This window comes from Balaenoptera ricei, chromosome 10 (assembly GCF_028023285.1).
Source record: "Balaenoptera ricei isolate mBalRic1 chromosome 10, mBalRic1.hap2, whole genome shotgun sequence".
Taxonomy (NCBI): Eukaryota; Metazoa; Chordata; class Mammalia; order Artiodactyla; family Balaenopteridae; genus Balaenoptera; species Balaenoptera ricei.
The window spans coordinates 41,389,875-41,408,514 of record NC_082648.1 but is presented as its reverse complement, the minus strand read 5'-3'; the positions used below and the strand labels follow the sequence as shown (position 1 = coordinate 41,408,514).

Sequence of the window (18,640 nt, the reverse complement as noted above, 5' to 3'; positions counted from 1 at the left end):
TTTTGGACTAGAAAATGCTTTGTTGTGGAGGCTGTCTTGTGCACTGGAGGATGTGTAACGGCATCCCTGGCCTCTACCTGCTAGGTGTCAGTAACACCCCTAAGTTGTCACAACCAAAAATGTCTCCAGATATTGCTAAATGTCCCTCAGTGCAAAATCACTCGTGGTTGAGAACCATTGCCCTGGAGAGTCTAGAGGAGAGAGACAAGGTTCAGTGGAATCATCAGAAGGAGATCCAAGCTGCTGAGATCCCAACCCCTGCAGAAGGTAGACAGACTGAAGCCAAGGCTGGGAGGTTCCAAGGGTTCTGGTCTCCTCTGAGTTCAAGGTGAGGTGATGCCTTCTGCTTTCTGGAACTTCCAAGTCCATGGCCTGTTGATGGCAGCTCAGGGGCCTTAACATCCCTTCTCTTCAGCTGCTTATAGCTCTTTTTTCCAAGTTTCCTAGTGTACTGGAAATAGTTACTGTGTATTGAGTACTTACTATGTGCTCAGCATTGTGCTGAGTGCTTTACCTACACTATCACATTTTTTTCAATTTAGTATTTTTAAAAAATTTTATTGAAGTATAGTTGATTTACAATGTGTTAATTTCTACTGTACAGCAAAGTAATTTAGTTATACATATACATATATATATATATTCTTTTTCATATTCTCGTCCTAAACTCCCAATCCCAAACTCCCGATCCCCTCTACATTATCACATTTAACCTCATAAATGAAAATATCTAACATTTGTTAAATGTTTACTATGGGTCAGGGCTGCTTATAAGTTCTTTATATGTTATTTATTCCTGTGATAACACTATGAGTTACTACCGACATCATTCTACAGACAGGGAAACTGAGGTTCAGAGAGATTAATGTGCTTGAGGTCACACAGCTAGAAAGTGATAGAACCTGGATACAAATCCAGGCAACCTGGCTCCAGAACATGCACTTTTTTTTTAAGTTTAACCATTTAATTATTTTTTCACTTTTTAAAAATTGAATGAGTCTTCAAGTTCTATAGTGCTTTACAATTTTCAAAAGTTTCACACACATGATTTCATATAATCCCATAATAACTCTTTTTTCCCCCTACCCCTATATTGCCCCTTCCCTCTCCCCACTGGTAACCACTAGTTTGTTCTCTACAGAACATGCACTTTTTACTGCTCTGCTATCCTATCCTGTGTGGCAAATGGTATTATTATCCCTCTTTTATAAAAGAAGAAATAGAAAAGCCAGAGATTCCACATAACTTGTACAAGATCATACTCTGGTTAAGTAGTAGAGTCAGGATTCAAACCCAGTCTCAATGTTAACTGTAATTCCATGGGCCCCTTATTGCTAGCCATGTGGTACCTAGATAGGAGACTCTCTCCCTATGGTCCTTACTAGAATGTAGTCCCTCTGTCTCCATCTCCAAAGATGCATATTTGTGAAAGAACTAGCAGGGTAGGACAAACCATGCAAGTATCCTTTAAGCTCAATGTCTTACATGTGCCGTGAGAGATGTGTGCACCAAATACTAGGGGAACTCTGCCACTCTGAACTTGGACAAGCTTCATCAACTTTCTGGGTCTCAATTTACTGATCTTTAAAGATGATTGAGAATGGTAGCCTGGAAATGGGGCAAGAGCATCTACTCTGAAATTAAATGAACTTGGAGTTGAATACTGGCTCCATTCTTTTAACTATGTGGACTTAGAATCTTTCTGGGCCACAATCTCCTTATCAGTAAAATGGAGATAATGCCCATCTTATACTATTAGAAGAACAAGTAAAGTTAGGGCTTCCCAGGTGGGGCAGTGGTTGAGAATCCGTCTGCCAATGCAGGGGACACGGGTTCGAGCCCTGGTCCAGGAAGATCCCACATGCCGTGGAGCAACTAAGCCCGTGCGCCACAACTACTGAAGCCCACGCGCCTAGAGCCCGTGAGCCACAACTACTGAGCCCGCGTGCCACAACTACTGAAGCCTGCATGACTAGAGCCCGGGCTCCACAACAAGAGAAGCCACCACAATAAGAAGCCTGCGCACCGCAACGAAGAGTAGCCCCCACTTGCCACAACTAGAGAGAAGCCCGCGTGCAGCAATGAAGACCCAACGCAGCCAAAAATAGAAATAAATAAATTTATTTTTTTAAACAAAAGTAATGTAAGTTAAGTGTCCAGCACAGAGTTGGGTACTAGGAGGTATCAATACTTAGTAAATAGCAACTGCAGCTCTACACCTTTGGTCTGATTGTTAGCTCCATTCTGTGAGTGGATAGCCCTCCAGTGTTCACTGGGTGAATTACACCCAACAGACCTCAGACAACTTTTCCATTCTCTCTGTGAGGTCCAAGTGGGCAGCCCAAAGGCTGCAGAGTTCTAAGAGCAGAAATGTGCCTCTCCCAGGGTTACTTTGGGCCTTTATGCCTGAGGCTCAGAGCTTTAGGATTATGTGGGCCTATCCCAGGCTCTGCTTCAGTAGAACTGAACACATTCAGAAAGAAAAACCAGAACTAAAGCTATGTGGGATTGAAACCAAAAAGCTGGTGATGGGAGAAAGGGAAGGAAAGAGGCATTAGTTACTTCCTGGTATCTATCTAAACCATCCTAGAAGATGCCAGAGTTTTTGTTTTTGTTTGGGAGGAAGGGGGGTAGAATTATGAACCATATGACCAAAGAGAAACAAAGTGAAAGTACAATTTTTGGGGAAAAATCTCATTGGAGGACTGAAAAGAGGGAACTAGGAGAAAGAAAGAACAAAAAAGTATTAAGATAACCCAAATAACTGGCCAGATTCCAAAGAGCAAGAGAGTGAAGAAGGCAAGTCCTGTCTGGAATGTTGAGAAAACCAGGTGCCACAGCCCAGGAGATACCATCCTTCCAGGAGGCCTTTGGAATCCATTGTGTGGGCTCATTTTGAGTTGTCACAGTAACCAGGGTGTTACCGCTGGGCCAGGGTTGCTAAAATGTCCTCCTAAACCTGGGATAGCCTCACACCATGAATCGTCCCACCCTCATTGGCAGATACTAGGCTGCTCCTGTAACTTAACTTTTAGTTTGTCCACCCGTAAAATGGGGCTAATAATCTATCTCAAAGATTTTTTGTAAAAACGCTTTCCATAAACGGTATTTATAGTTGTTACTGTAGTTGCTAGTTATAATGACGTGCTATTGCTATCTAAGGAAGGCCTTAAATTTCTCCTTTGTAAGCCACAGGCCATGATGTCATTAACTACAGTTTCTAGGAAAACCAGCATATTCCAGGAGGACTGCGGCCGCGGAGAGAAAAACCTTTTGAGAAAGGCCGGCCCACGAAAAACTCTTTCTCCCGCAGACTCAAATGTTTGGCGAACCACATTGCCCAGCGGCCCCCGCGGTCAGGGGCCGACGCTCTCACCGTGCATTCTGGGATTGGTAGTTCTCAGGCCCTCGCTGTCGGCCTGCGCTGCCCGGCACCAGGAACTCGCCTTCCCAGCTTGCCGCGCGGCCGGGGGAGCAGCCCGGCGACCAGGAAACGGGAAAGATGGCGACTGCTCGGCGACGTTGAGGCCGCGTTGGGCGGTTCGGACTCGAGAGTGGTGAGTCTCGGGCGATGGAAGCGTTTTCCAGGAGCTTGGAGAGAAGGCGAGAGTGAGGGCACAGCGGTGGCTCCTGTCTCCGGGATAAGGCGGGAAGAACGCCTCAGGGAAGGGGCACGAGCTTGGAAAGCTCTGGCGGGCAGGAGCGAAAGGGCGCGGGCCCCAGCGGGAGTGTTGGTTCCTGGGGGCACAGGGCAGGTCCCTGGACGATGTTCCAGGTCAGACCTTTTCCCACGCGCACAGCACCTGTGATACCCTCAGTCCGACTTTATTCCTTCATGTTTCGAGTAGCTCTTGCTCCAGACAAACTGAAACTCTGGCTTTTCTCCCAGAATCAGTCATGCTTTCCCGCCTCTGCGCCTCCTGTATTATTTCTTTTTCCGGGAATGACTTCTTTCTGGCACCTTCAGTTACACATCTTCAAATTCTACCTATATTTCAGTGCTCAAGAGCTACTTCCTCTACAGTCTTTACAAATTCCCTTTTACAAGTGAAAGTAAACTTCTTTGAACTCCTGCAATAATTCATCTGAGCCTGCATCTTGCTATGTGTCTCATAACCCTCTATTGTTTTGTAAGCTTCCTGTGGACAGGATCTTCCTGATTTCCTTTTGTAACTCACACAGCGCCTAGCACGGTGCCTTGCATATAGTGGATGCTTGATAAGTACATAGTTCATTGAATGAAAAAAAGACTCTGCCCCTGCCCTACCAGAACTGAGGAACTCAAAGATGCGGAGGTTTGTGATAAGTGGAACCTATAATAAAAGTTTCCTACGTTTGCTTTCTTCTTATTTGCACTTCCCATTCTCTTCTAAGCTCACTCCACTCAGCCTTCTACTCTCTCCATGCCACCGAAACAGCTCTTGTCAAAGGTCACCCAAGCCATCTCTGTTTTTCCAAATGCAAGGGTCACTCCTTTATTTTATTTTCTAGTCTTTCTCCACTTGACACAGGTCACCCCTCCCTCCTTGAAACACATTTTTGACTTCTGTGATGCCGAACTTTACTATTTTTTCTTCTTTCTCACTGGCTGTTGTTTCTTTCCAGTTTTTTCCTCTGGCTCCTCCTGTGCCTGACTTATAAATGTTACAGTGTTCCAGAGGTCAATCCTGGGTCCTCTTCTAATTTCTTCTTTAACTAGAATGCCTACTTAGGTAATATCATTTAGTGTCCCATGTCTTTAAAAGCAATCTATATATTGATAACTCAAGTTACTGTCTCCAGACTCTCTCTTGAGTTGCAGAATTATATTTTCAACTGCCTTTCTGGAATCTCCACTTGGTTTTCTTATTGACATCTTACACTCAATATGGTCAAAATGAAACTTTTGATTTCTTCTAAGTCTTTTCCTTCCCCAGTCTCCTCTGGTCACTAATGGCACCGTGAACCATTTAACCAGTTGGTCAGACCGTAAATTTAGGAGTTATGTTTGTCTCTCCTCTTTGTTTCCTCCCTTCATCAGTAAGTCCTTTCAGCTCTGCCTTCAAAATGTACCCTGAAGCCTTCTACTTCTTTTCATCTCCATTGCCACTTTCCTAGAACAAGCCACTGTCATCTCTTGTGTAGACTACTATAATAGCATTCTCAGTGGTTCTGTGTTCACTGTTGCCTCCCTACCGTATATTTTCTTGAAGTCACCAAAGTAATTCTTTGAAAATGTAAAATAAGACCACATCACTTCCTGTTTAACACCTTTCTAAGGTTCCCACTGCAGTTAGATTAAAATCCAAGTTCCTTTACCCTGGCCTGAAACACATTTCCATGATCTAACCCCTGCCTACCTCCCTGAACTCATCTCGAATTAGTCTTCCCCCTTGGTCACTGCCACTGAGCCACATGAGTCTGTTTGTTTTGGCCGTGCTGTGCAGCCTGCGGGATCTTAGATCCCTGACCAGGGATCAAACCCCGCCCCAGCAGTGAAAGCATTGAATCCTAACCACTGGACCGCCAAGGAATTCCTCACACGAGTCTGTTTTATTTTTTTTACATATTTTTTATTTTTATTTTTGGCTGCGGAGGGTCTTTGTTGTGGCATGCAGGATCTTTGTTGCGGCGCATGGGCTTCTCTCTAGTTGTGGTGCACAGGCTCCAGAGCGCGTGGGCTCTGTAGTTTGCTGCACACACGCTCTCTAGTTGAGGCGTGCGGGCTCAGTAGTTGTGGCGTACGGGCTTAGTTGCCCCGCAGCATGTGGGATCTTAGTTCCCTGATCAGGGATCGAACCCTCATCCCCTGCATTGCAGGGCGGATTCTTTACCACTGGACCACCAGGGAAGTCCCACACGAGTCTATTTTTAATTGGCAAACATGCTAAGCTAGTTCTTGCCCCAGTGCCTTACTGTCCCTTCTGCCCAATAAATTCTTTTCCCTGATTTTTGCAGACTCTATTCCCGTCATTCAAGTCTCAGCTTACATGTCATCTAAAAAATTCTTTCCAGAGCCTTCTATCTCTTGTTCATACTGCTCCCCATCACGTCACCCTGTTTTACTCTCTTCATTAGCACTCATTTCTGTTTGAAATTCTCTTATCTTTCTGCCTAACTGTTGTCTGCTTCACTGGAGTTTAAGCATCATGAGATCAGAGACTTTGTTTTGTTTAGTGCTGTATCTCTAGTACTTAGAATAGTTTCTGGCACCTACCAGGTACACAGTGAATATTTGTCGAAAGAATGTTGATGTCCAGGATGCTTTATAGAGAAGATGGCCTTGCCTCTGGATTGTTTTCTTTTTTTCTTTAATAGAAGAGGGCTATTTTATTTTATTTATTTATTTTTATTTTTGGCTGCATTGGGTCTTCGTTGCTGTGCGCGGGCTTCTCGTTGCGGTGAAGCATGGGCTAGAGCACGGGCTCTAGGCTCATGGGCTTCAGTAGCTGTGGCTTGCTGTCTCTAGAGCTCAGGCTCAGTAGTTGTGGCACATGGGCTTAGTTGCTCTGCGGCATGTGGGATCTTCCCAGACCAGGGATTGAACCCGTATCCCCTGCATTGGCAGGCAGATTCTTAACCGCTGTGCCACCAGGGAAGTCCCTGGATTGTTTTCTTAGGGCTATAAGTGGACGAGACATAAGTATAATTTCCATGTGATATGCATGACGTACTGGCAATTTTGAGGTAAAATGGGTTGTCTCCACCTTTTGAAAGTGCTACTTGTTCATTTTTTTCTCTTCTTTACATACTCTCCCTTCTTAAAAATATATGACAGGAATTACATGGGAAAGGGGGATCGTAAGCTAAAGCTTAGGGAACTGTTATTTCATTGGAACCATTTGGGGTTAAAGTAAGTTCTGAAAAATATATCCTGAGGCTTAGGGATGGTGGTGGTGATGGTGGAATAGAGGCAGATTCAGACTTGCTGCCTGAATTTAGCACCTGGCTGAAGTAGATTTTGTAGTCTGAAGGACAGTTGACAGTGTGGCATGGTGTTCAATGTCCCCTAGGCAGTATGGGAACAGAACAAATTCCTGCTCAAACTTTTCATGGGACTGGATCATAATCAAGGCTGTGAAAATCTGAGTAGGGAACATGAGTCAGAACATCTGTGATCTCTAGTTTCTGGTACACTTCTTCCTCCCTCTTTCCCTCCTTCCCTCTCTCCATTCCTCCCTCCCTTATTTTAAATTCTAAAATAATTGTAGATTCTCAGGAACTTGTAAAACCAAAGTGTATGGAGTCCTATGTACCCTTCACAAGTTTTTGCCATTGCGTAACTAGAAATATATTTCTTTTAATCTGAGTAAAATGAGTTTCTCTATTTGAGTTTAGGTTTCCTTGAGGTGCTGATCATAATCCCAAATCTCTAAGTTAAACTCCTTTTTTCTCTTTTGAGCTTTCTTTATGAGCTCAAGAGAACTTATCTCCCTTAGATGTATATACGTTGACTGATCCTGGTGGGCTGGCAGACACAATAGACTCCTAAGATAAGCAAAACAAGATGCTTCTAGAGATAGCTAGTATACTATTCATTAACTAACATTTCTTTTAATACTCTTGCAGTCTAATTATAAAAATAAGCTATGTTCATTGTATACTTTTGGAAATGAATATATACAAAAAGGAATCCCAGAGAAATAACGTAGCGTTAATGAATAAGAATGGGCCTCTGGAGCCAGACTGCCTAAAACTCTGACACTTAACACCCGTGTGTCCTTAGGCAAGTTACTTTATATATCTGAGCTTCAGTTTCTTCATCCATAAAGCATGCATACCAATATATCTACCTCAGAGGGTTGTTTTGAGATTAAGTAAATTATTTGTAAAAAGTTTAGAGCAGTACCTAGTACATAATAAATACTCCTCTTACCCATGACAGATGGCAGGAGAGCTGGCTGATAAGAAGGACCGTGAGGCATCACCTTCCAAGGAGGAAAGGAAGCGATCTCGGACTCCTGACAGAGAACGGGATAGAGACCGAGACCGGAAGTCTTCCCCATCTAAAGATAGGAAACGGCATCGTTCAAGGGAAAGGCGTCGAGGAGGCAGCCGTTCTCGTTCCCGTTCCCGTTCCAAGTCTACAGAAAGGTAAAGTAATTTTCTGTTTGTTACATGGAAAGGGAGTGTACATTTCAGTACATGTCAAACTCCTTTATTCTTGGTTCCTCTGATGCCGCCATATTAGGGCATTAGTCTTTCATACATTTCTCTACACCTAGTGACCCAGTAGTTCTTAAAGGTTAAGAGGGAACTTGTAAGATGAAGGTCCAGATGATCGAGGAAGATAGTTCATCTGTTCACATAATCCATGGCCTATCATTGCCACTGATACTTAGCAGTACAGCTCTGAGCTCTAAGACCTTCTTAGAACTCCCTCATAACTTCTTGGGAAACACATTTTCCAATTTGTAAAATATTACTTTGGGGAGAAAAGAGCATGGGAACCTTCTTAGGGCTGCAGTGAAGCAGTATACTCAGGAAGTATCATGTAATTTCTTAAATGTGCTGTCTTCAGAGAACGCCGGCACAAAGAACGAGAGCGAGATAAGGAGCGGGATCGGAATAAGAAGGACCGAGATCGGGATAAGGATGGGCACAGACGGGACCGCAAGCGATCCAGGTACCTGGGGGAGTGGGAGTGGGCTTTAGGGCACCGCTCTGCTCGCTTCCCGTCTGCATCTCAGCTGGCTCAGCTTCGGGGGAAAGTAAATTTTCCATAGTGAATCCTATTGGCAGCTATTGTAGAGCTGTCTTTTTTAGAAGGCACACACCTTCTTTGGAAAGTATAACCAGTTAGTGAAGTCACCACCTCTTGAGGGTCAGCTTGTTCTTAGAATTTAGAAATTAGTTTGAAAAGGTTACCAGCCAACAAAACAGCTCCATCAGACCATTCAGTTTTCTACCCAGAATGTACAACATATATTTGTTGGGATAGCTTAATGCACAAGTATCTTGATCTCTTTGTTCTGGAAACTTTCTTTTTTATTTTAATTTGTTTCTTATTTATATTTTGGTTGCGTTGGGTCTTCGTTGCTGCACATGGGCTTTTTTCTCTAGTTGCGGTGAGCGGGGGCTACTCTTTGTTGTGGTGCGCCGGCTTCTCATTGCGGTGGCTTCTCTTGTTGCGGAGCACGGGCTCTAGGCGTGTGGGCTTCAGTAGTTGTGGCACACAGGCTCAGTAGCTGTGGCTCGCGGGCTCTAGAACGCAGGCTCAGTAGTTGTGGCGCATGAGCTTAGTTGCTCCGCGGCATGTGGGATCTTCCCGGACCAGGGCTCGAACCCGTGTCCCGTGCATTGGCAGGCGGATTTTTAACCACTGCACCACCAGGGAAGCCCTGGAGACTTTCTATACAAAGTTTTTATTAGGCCCTGAATCTGTAGGTTAGAATTCAGGGCAAAGAATAGAATTCTTGTAACAAACGCAGTGGGGTTATTTGAGATCTCTTGCATATTAAGCTTATAGCAGGTGTGGGGAAAAGATTGCTGGGGCTGGTAGGAAGGAGAGATGAGGAAAGGACATATATAGCAGTATCTGGGAAGGGTGTATGTGGGTGGCCATGTCGGCTAAATTTATTGTGTATTCTAAAGTAATGCAGGATTTTTTTTTCTTCTGACATGCATATGCTATTTGGAGGAAATATTTTTTTAATCAAAATATAGTTGATTTACAATATTGTATTAGTCTCAAGTATATAACAAAGTGATTCAGTTTCGTATACACACACACACACACACACACACACACACACAAACACACAAGTATATTTTCTGGTTCTTTTCCATTATAGGTTATTACAAGATATTGAATATAGTTCCCTGTGCTATACAGTAAATTCTTTTTTTTAAGAATTTTTTTAATTGTATGTTTTTTATTTTTAAAAAAGTTTTATTTATTTATTTTTGGCTGCGTTGGGTCTTCGTCGTGGCACAGGCTTTCTCTAATTGCGGCAAGCGGGGGCTACTCTGTTGTGGTACGCAGACTTCTCATTGCCGTGGCTTCTCTTGTTGCGGAGCACGGGCTCTAGGCGCAGGGGCTTCAGTAATTGTGGCACGCAGGCTCAGTAGTTGTGGCTTGCGGGTTCTAGAGCACAGGCTCAGTAGTTGTGGCTCGTGGGCTCTAGAGCGCAGGCTCAGTAGTTGTGGTGCACAAGCTTAGTTGCTCCGCGGCATGTGGGATCTTCCCAGATCAGAGCTCGAACCCATGTCCCCTGCATTGGCAGGCAGATTCTCAACCACTGTGCCACCAGGGAAGTCCCTGCAGTAAATTCTTGTTGTTTATTTTATATATAGTCGTGTGTATCTTTTAATCCCATACTCCTAATTTAGTCTAATTTAGCCTTCCCCGCCCCCCTTCCCCTTTGGTAACCATAAGTTTGTTTTCTGTGTCTGTGAGTTTGTTTCTGTTTTGTAAATAATTCATTTGTATTATTTTTTAGATTCCACGTATAAGTGATACCATATATTTGTCTTTCTCTGTCTGACTTCACTCAGTGTGATAATCTCTAGGTCCATCCATGTTGCTGCAAATGGTAATATTTCCTTCTTTTTTTATGGCTGAGTAATATTTGGAGGAAATATTTTTGATATCAGTAGTGAAGATCCACTTCCCAGAAGAGAATAGTCTCAGAAAAGGAGATTCAGGTAGAATGGGGCCAAGACAGGGCCATCGTTAGGTTTCAGAGCAGGCAGAGTGACCAGGCCTGCAAAAGGAGCTTCAGGACATGTTGGAGGACCGTGGGCCAGTCTTGCTGAGTGGTGGGAAAACTTCCATCCTCTTTTGGCGAGCTCAGTCTGAACCTCATCCAGGGGCTAGGCTAAGAGTGATATGGACTTTTCCTGTTCCTTTGCCTTAAAGTTTGTCTCCTGGCCGAGGAAAAGATTTTAAATCTCGGAAAGACAGAGACTCTAGGAAGGATGAAGAGGATGAACATGGTGATAAGAAGCCTAAGGTAAAAAGAGGAAGGATTTTTTTCCTCATCTTCCTCTTCAGTTCAAGCCCAACTTTGTTCTTCACAGGGAGAGAGCCTCTATGGACTGAAGTCCTGTGTTTTATCTTCAGGCCCAGCCATTATCCCTGGAGGAACTTCTGGCCAAGAAAAAGGCTGAGGAAGAAGCTGAGGCTAAGGTAAGAGCTTGAAGGTCTGTATTAGTTGGCTAGGGCTGCCATGACAGAACACACGGACTGAGTGACTTAAACAACAGAAGTTTATTTTCTCACAGTTCTGGAGGCTAGAAGTCTGAGATCAGATGGGGTTGTTTCTTCTGAGGCTTCTCTCCTTAGCTTGTAGATGGATGTCTTTTCCATATTCACATGCTCTTCCCTCTGTGTGTGTATGCTCCTGGTATCTCTGTGTGTCCAAATTTTCTCTTTTTATAAGGACACAGTCAGATTGGTTTAGGGCCCAACCTTGGAGCCTCAGGTTACCTTAATCACCCCTTTAAAGGCTTTGTCTCCAAATACAGTCACATTCTGAGGTACTGGAGGGTAGGGCTTCAACATGTGACTTTTGAGGGAGACACAGTTTAGCCCGTAACAGGGTCCTGGGCCTATTTATGTTTTCCTTAACATGTTTAATGCCTGAGGAAATATTTTTGGGCCCCCTGCCATCTTGCCGTCAGTGATGTGATTATACCCTGTTCCCAGATCCTTTGTTTACAGTTGTAATCTGTTTTGTAGCCCAAGTTCCTCTCCAAAGCAGAACGAGAGGCTGAAGCCCTAAAGCGACGGCAGCAGGAGGTGGAGGAGCGGCAGAGGTTGCTTGAAGAAGAGAGGAAGAAGAGGAAACAGTTCCAAGACTTGGGCAGGAAAATGTTGGGTTCGTTTTCTTACCCTGTAGCCCCTAGACGGGGTAGGGAAGGGTGGGATGGGATTGTGGTGTAACTCAGGAGAGCTAGAAACCTATTTGCTCTGAGTTTGGAAGAAGGAAGGATGGGGCAAGTTTCTGAGAAAAATATCTTTCTGTTAGGTCTCCATTGCCCTTGTATCATAAATCTCCCCCCCCTTTTTTTACTCATTTGGTGTCTGCTGTCTGGATCTCCTCCATGCCCTCTTTTTTCTTCCACTGAGTTCTTCTGCAGCTTTGCTTTCTTTGGTCTGCAGAAGACCCTCAGGAACGGGAACGTCGGGAACGCAGGGAGAGGATGGAGCGGGAGACCAACGGAAATGAGGATGAGGAAGGGCGGCAGAAGATCCGGGAGGAGAAGGATAAGAGCAAGGAGCTGCATGCCATTAAGGTGCAGGCCTCAGCTCTGTCTTCATGGCCCCACGCGCCTCACACACTAAGGAGGTTTGGTTGTTTGGCCATTCTGATCTCTGTATATGAGATTTGGGCCTCCCGTCTGATGGGCTTTGTGTTCTGTACCCGGGCAGGAGCGTTACCTGGGTGGCATCAAGAAGCGGCGCCGGACAAGGCATCTCAATGACCGCAAGTTTGTCTTTGAGTGGGATGCATCTGAGGACACTTCCATTGACTACAACCCCCTGTGAGTGTCTTCAGGCCTCAGTGCTAGGTCTTTTAAACTAGGCAGTTGCTAGAGAGAACCAGTGACTACAGAGATAGAAGTAAGATAGGCTGGGATGAGGAGATGGGTAAAATAGTAGTTAGCCAGCCCTCTGGGCGATGAAAGACCCTGGCTGGAAGGGGAACTGGTACATGTTGGTAGTCTGCACCTCCATCCTTGTGCTTAGCAGCTCCTTCTCTTTTCCTCTTCCTCTGTCTCAATCCCAGGTACAAAGAACGGCACCAGGTGCAGTTGTTGGGGCGAGGCTTCATTGCAGGCATTGACCTAAAGCAGCAGAAGCGAGAGCAATCACGTTTCTATGGAGACCTAATGGAGAAGAGGCGGACGCTGGAAGAAAAGGAGCAGGAGGAGTGAGTGGTCAGGGCTGCGGGTGGTTGGGCAGAGCCGAGTCTACAGGAAGGAGATGGAGGATACGAACCCCCTTCATTCCCCATGTCCTGCTCCAGGGCAAGACTCCGCAAACTTCGTAAGAAGGAAGCCAAGCAACGCTGGGATGATCGGCATTGGTCCCAGAAGAAGTTGGATGAGATGACAGACAGGGACTGGCGGATCTTCCGTGAGGACTACAGCATCACCACCAAAGGTGGCAAGATCCCCAATCCCATCCGGTCCTGGAAAGACTCTTCTCTGCCTCCACACATCTTGGAGGTCATCGATAAGTGTGGCTACAAGGTACAAAGGAGCAGATGGGCCCAGAAGGCCTAACGTGTTCCCAGATTCTAGGGGTACAGATTTAATTTGAGAACAGAGAACTTTGTTCCTAGACTGTTTGGTGCCTTCTCTGCCAGTGGGCACCAAGGTGACGTCTCTCAGTTTCTGGTGGAAGTATTGTTTGTTGATTGTGTTTCTTCTCGGGTCCCATTCCTGTTCACTGTGCTTGGTGTCCTCCCACTGTGCTGGCATATGGGCCGACTCTGTCAGCAGCAGCCCAGGTAGTATAATTTTGCCTGTACGCGTTACTGTCTCTGGGTCACTACAGGAGCCGACACCTATCCAGCGTCAGGCAATTCCCATTGGGCTACAGAATCGTGACATCATTGGAGTGGCTGAGACTGGCAGCGGCAAGACAGCAGCCTTCCTCATCCCGTTGCTGGTCTGGATTACCACTCTCCCCAAAATTGACAGGTGACATCAGCTGACACCAGTTGGAATGGGTTTGACTGAGCAGGAGATGTGAAAATGGCAAATGAGCATTTGGGTTTCTTTTTAAGTCTATAATCAGAAGCCTTTAGTCTGGGTCAGATATTAGGGAATAATTGGATCATGATATCAAAGAAGTGTATGATTTTATTGCTGGCAAGGACCACTCCCTGGAGAGCCTGGCTATCCCGGAGTCTGATTTTTAAGAGCGATTGTTACATTCTTTTCCCACCACCCTCCTCATTCCCTTTAGTTGCCCTTAAGAGTGACTTTGTCTTGCTCCTGTTTGTGGTTGGATGAGAACCAAAGCTCATGAAACTGTGGGATGTCCCATTTACCACAGGATCGAAGAGTCAGACCAGGGCCCTTATGCCATCATCCTGGCTCCCACTCGTGAGCTGGCTCAGCAGATTGAGGAAGAGACCATCAAGTTTGGGAAGCCGCTAGGCATCCGCACTGTGGCTGTCATCGGCGGCATCTCCAGAGAAGACCAGGGCTTCAGGCTGCGCATGGGTTGTGAGGTTTGTTCACCGAGCCAGCAGCCAGCCCGCCATTTGGGAGGGCTCTCTGTCTGGGGACTCTGTTTCTAGTTTCTGCCGTAGATGTACAGTAAATGAAGAAAGGGGCTGGTTTGTGTATATGTGCTGTTATTTATGGAGGACTCATGCACCAGGGATTGTACTCTGTATATCATTAATTCTCACAACCACCTTAAAGAGAATAGATAACGGTATTTCCATTTTACAGGTGAAGCTGAGGGTCAGGTTAATAACTTGCCCAAAGTCACAGCTGGTGATGGGCAGAGCTGAGACTCATATGTGAAGGCTGTGCTCTTAATCGCTCTGGAAGGCCATGTCGTTGATTTTGTGTTGCCTTCTTCTTAGGGTTGGGGAGGAGAGCTTTTTACAAGAAGTCTGCTGTAGGAATCGAGTCTTCTGCAGGCTTATTAGTGTAATCCCTTTATCCAACCCCCTCCATAGTATCGCTTAGTCTCTCTTCTGTGTAAGAAAGTTCTGTTGATGTTGCCTCTTCTGTCTAATCCCTGGACCTTACTCAGAGACCCCATTTATTCCTGAAAAAAATCCAAGGTAGCAACAAGTGATTTCATGCCACTTCTCAGGAACTTTCACTACCAAACATAAGTGGAGGTTGGGGTCGTAGTTCCTTTGCATTGGGGATCTGTTGCCCAAGTGGGTGGATAGTTCACAGAAGAGAGAAGAAAGGGGTACCTGCTGGGGCCACACATGATTCCACTGTACCCCCCAGATAGTGATTGCTACTCCAGGACGTCTGATTGATGTGCTGGAGAACCGCTACCTGGTGCTGAGCCGCTGTACCTATGTGGTTCTGGATGAGGCAGACAGGATGATTGATATGGGCTTTGAGCCAGACGTCCAGAAGATCCTGGAGCACATGCCTGTCAGCAACCAGAAGCCGGACACAGATGAGGCCGAGGACCCTGAGAAGATGTTGGCCAACTTCGAGTCAGGAAAACATAAGTACCGCCAAGTAAGGCTGCTTCCCTAGGCTGGGAAAAGTTGGGCAAGTTGCCAAACCTGCTCCAGGGCCCTTCTTGCCCTAGGCAAGTGCATGTTTCCAGAATGGTGAGGCGTGGCTCACCATGTACAGTCCTCTCACAGTCCTAGCAGTGTAGCCTCTTAGCCCTGGAAATATGGTTCCGAAGAGTCATGCTACTGCCCGCCGCAGGTGCTGGCAAATGCTCTCAGCCCTTCCTGTTATCATAAGATGTAAAGTACTCTGCTGAACAGGCACTGAGGAAAGAAGTGGGAAGGCAAAGGACAGTTTTCTGTCTGTCAGGCACTACTTCTGTCAAAACTCACACCATGGCTCATTTTCTATTTTGCAGCTTGGGCTGCGCTGCCTGTGCTGATGGTGGAATGTGTGATGTGTCTGCCTGGGCCCAGGGCTGAACCTCTTGTTTTCATAGACAGTTATGTTCACGGCCACCATGCCCCCAGCGGTGGAGCGTCTGGCCCGGAGCTACCTTCGGCGACCTGCTGTGGTGTACATTGGCTCTGCCGGCAAGCCCCACGAACGTGTGGAACAGAAGGTCTTCCTCATGTCAGAGTCTGAAAAGAGGTATGGGGGCAGCTGAGCCAAGGGAAACAGAATGGAGAAGAGGCTTCTTTTAGTGCGAGTGGTGGCTGGAGGGTGACTGTTCTGCCATGTTGGAGAGCTGGGCATTGGAGATCCTGGAATTGGTGTTTGTAGATCAGCGTTGGGCATTTCACTTGGAGTGGAGGGTAGTATGCATCTCATTTTTCTCTTCCTCTTCTCTCCAGGAAAAAGCTGCTGGCAATCTTGGAGCAAGGCTTTGATCCACCCATCATCATTTTTGTCAACCAGAAGAAGGGCTGTGATGTTTTGGCCAAATCCCTGGAGAAGATGGGGGTGTGTCTGGGAGGGGAGAGCAATGCCTGGTCTCTTTGGTGCTGCTTTCTGAAACTAGACGGGCCGCCTAGGCTTCTGCTTTCAGTGCTTACCTATTCTTGAACCTCTCCAGTATTTAACAAGCCAGGGTCAGCGGGAAAAAGGTGGTTGATGGGGATAAAGAGGACTTGGTCAATTGCTATGACTCCCTGTCCATTCCAGCAGTGCCAGCCACAGCTGCCTTGGGTCTTCCTCCAAGTGTGCTGGGGCCAGGGAGAGGTTATGAGACACATCCTGGCAGGATCTGAGGATATGGAGTAGAGTGGGTCGAAGTGTTTCGTGTTTATATATGTTTGGGAGGGAGGATGGTGTAGTCAGGAGGGAGATGTTAGTCATCAGTGTCCTGTACTCCTGATACTGGTGTTGGAGGGGAAGGGTGTGTCCTCTCCACTCAGGCTTAAACTTCCTTAAATTTCTTGGTCCCTGCTTTCCACCGTCATCTCTTACCCTCATTCTCTCTTTCACTACTTCTCATCTGTCTGGCTCCACATCTCACCCCTGATTGCTTTACCTTTGACCTTGCCCTGTCTGTGTGTCTCCCCCCCCACCCCCCATCTCTCCTATCCCTTTCTTCAGCTCATCTGTTCTCTCCTTACTTCAGTTGCCCTTGTTCTCTTTTCTGCCTCCTTCCCCTTTCCATCTCCCCTGCTGCTCTCTGCAACCCTCCCTCCTCCCGGTCCACTCCCTCCTAACTTCCGTCTTTCCATGATCCCATTGCTCTTTCTTCACCTCGCCATTCTTCCAACAGTACAACGCTTGTACGCTGCATGGTGGAAAAGGCCAGGAGCAGCGAGAGTTTGCACTATCCAACCTCAAGGCTGGGGCCAAGGATATTTTGGTGGCTACAGATGTGGCGGGTCGTGGTATCGACATCCAAGATGTGTCTATGGTTGTCAACTATGATATGGCCAAAAACATTGAAGGTAAGTGCAGGGGAAAGCAGCTTCAATCCAGGTAAAGGGAGATTCCTTGCCCGTTTCTCCTCGAGTAGCTTCACTGAGGAGGCTATTGCTGCCAACTCTCACAGCTCAGAGCCTGGGGTTGCTTGTCCCAGTGAGAAGAGCTCCTGCTCTGTATCTCTCTTGGGTGTGTTGTCCCAGCTCCTGGGATTGCGCTCTGTCTTCTGGGTATGGAGAAGAACGGAGCTGGGCCACTCAGTCTTAATGTGGTAGGATGACCACCATCAGCAGTGCTAGCGGGGAGAGCACCGTGGGCACTGCAGATGCAGGCAGCACGAGCTGTGTTTACTGCCCTCAGAAGTGTGGTGGGGAGGATGAAGCCTTTAGAAGTGGAGGCTTCAGACGCTGCTCACCAGGGCATCTGGCCTGGCGCCCTGAGTGACATTCCTCCCCCTCCCCAGATTATATCCACCGCATTGGCCGCACGGGACGAGCAGGCAAGAGTGGTGTGGCCATCACCTTCCTCACCAAAGAGGACTCTGCCGTGTTCTATGAGCTGAAGCAAGCCATCCTGGAGAGCCCGGTGTCCTCCTGCCCCCCAGAGCTAGCCAACCACCCCGATGCCCAGCACAAGCCAGGCACCATCCTCACCAAGAAGCGCCGGGAAGAGACCATCTTTGCCTGACACAGCGCTCTCCCCACGGTTCAAGGCCATGCCCTGGGGCCTGTTCTTCAGGACCCTCCTATCTCTTCCCAGGTCCTCACTCTTATGGGGGCTTAGGAAACAATCAGACTCCCTGGCCCAGACCCTCAGGTCTGAAGGCCTGAGTGTGGGGCTGTAAGAGGAGAAGCAGCTAGGAGGCAAGGAGGACAAATTACCCTAGGTTTTGGCCCAGCCCTGCCCCTCCGGCGGGCTTTGGGATTGCATTGGGCCATCAGCTCTTGCCAGGTATGGGGGCAACCAATTGGCACTGCCTCCTAGACTGAACAAAACCTGGCTGCCGGGCTGGGACTTCTTCGGCACAGACGTGACTGCGTAAGCTGCAGCACCATCATTGCCCTAGATGACCCAGGGGATCTGGCACTGAGGAGCATGGACCTTGGACTCTTACTGTCATTTGGACAGCTGTTTGCCCCTTTGGATTACAGGGCAAGCGGAGAGCCTGGCTTAGAGCTGTGCACGGCCCCTGTGCCAGCGCGTACCGTGCACTCTAGGCATTCCTCGCCCGGGGACGTTTTTAGCAGGTGTGGGGACGGGGAGCTGGCTGAGTCCTTCTTGAAGTCAGAGTGAACTTTCTGTTTTCTATTCTCTGAGAAGATGAGTTTGTATGTTCTGAGAATAAATACACGAATATTAAGGCTGTGTCTTAGTTCTAGCTAAATTCATCTCGCAGGTCTTCCCTGGTACCACAGAAGACCAGGAGGACAGCATTGGGCGCAGTGGATTCACTTGGGAGATGAAAGAAAATCAACATCCAAAGAAGAGCCTCGGGTCTGAGCTGATAGTTTAAGTCTATAGGAGGTGCCTGAGGGGAGATGGAAAAGGCACTGACAGCAGGACCGTGATGCATCTTCCCTCCCCAGCTCTGGCTTCACAGAACTTGTAGCTCTGGCCTGGACACCCTCCAGGGAGCTTTGCACAA

At 47.0% G+C, this 18,640-nt stretch overlaps 1 protein-coding gene across 1 annotated transcript; it reads left to right on the top strand.

Annotated features, from left to right (window-relative positions):
* The first annotated feature begins 3,474 nt into the window (after positions 1-3,474).
* DDX23 (DEAD-box helicase 23) lies at positions 3,475-18,355 on the top strand. Its single transcript, XM_059935802.1, has 17 exons — positions 3,475-3,557; positions 7,865-8,073; positions 8,501-8,605; positions 10,841-10,934; positions 11,045-11,110; positions 11,663-11,801; positions 12,086-12,219; positions 12,356-12,468; positions 12,714-12,857; positions 12,954-13,179; positions 13,487-13,632; positions 13,991-14,168; positions 14,914-15,156; positions 15,596-15,747; positions 15,951-16,059; positions 16,847-17,021; positions 17,459-18,355. The coding sequence occupies exons 2-17, from the start codon at positions 7,865-7,867 to the stop codon at positions 17,680-17,682; spliced, it is 2,457 nt and encodes an 818-aa protein (XP_059791785.1). The 5' UTR covers positions 3,475-3,557; the 3' UTR covers positions 17,683-18,355.
* Positions 18,356-18,640: the final 285 nt, after the last annotated feature.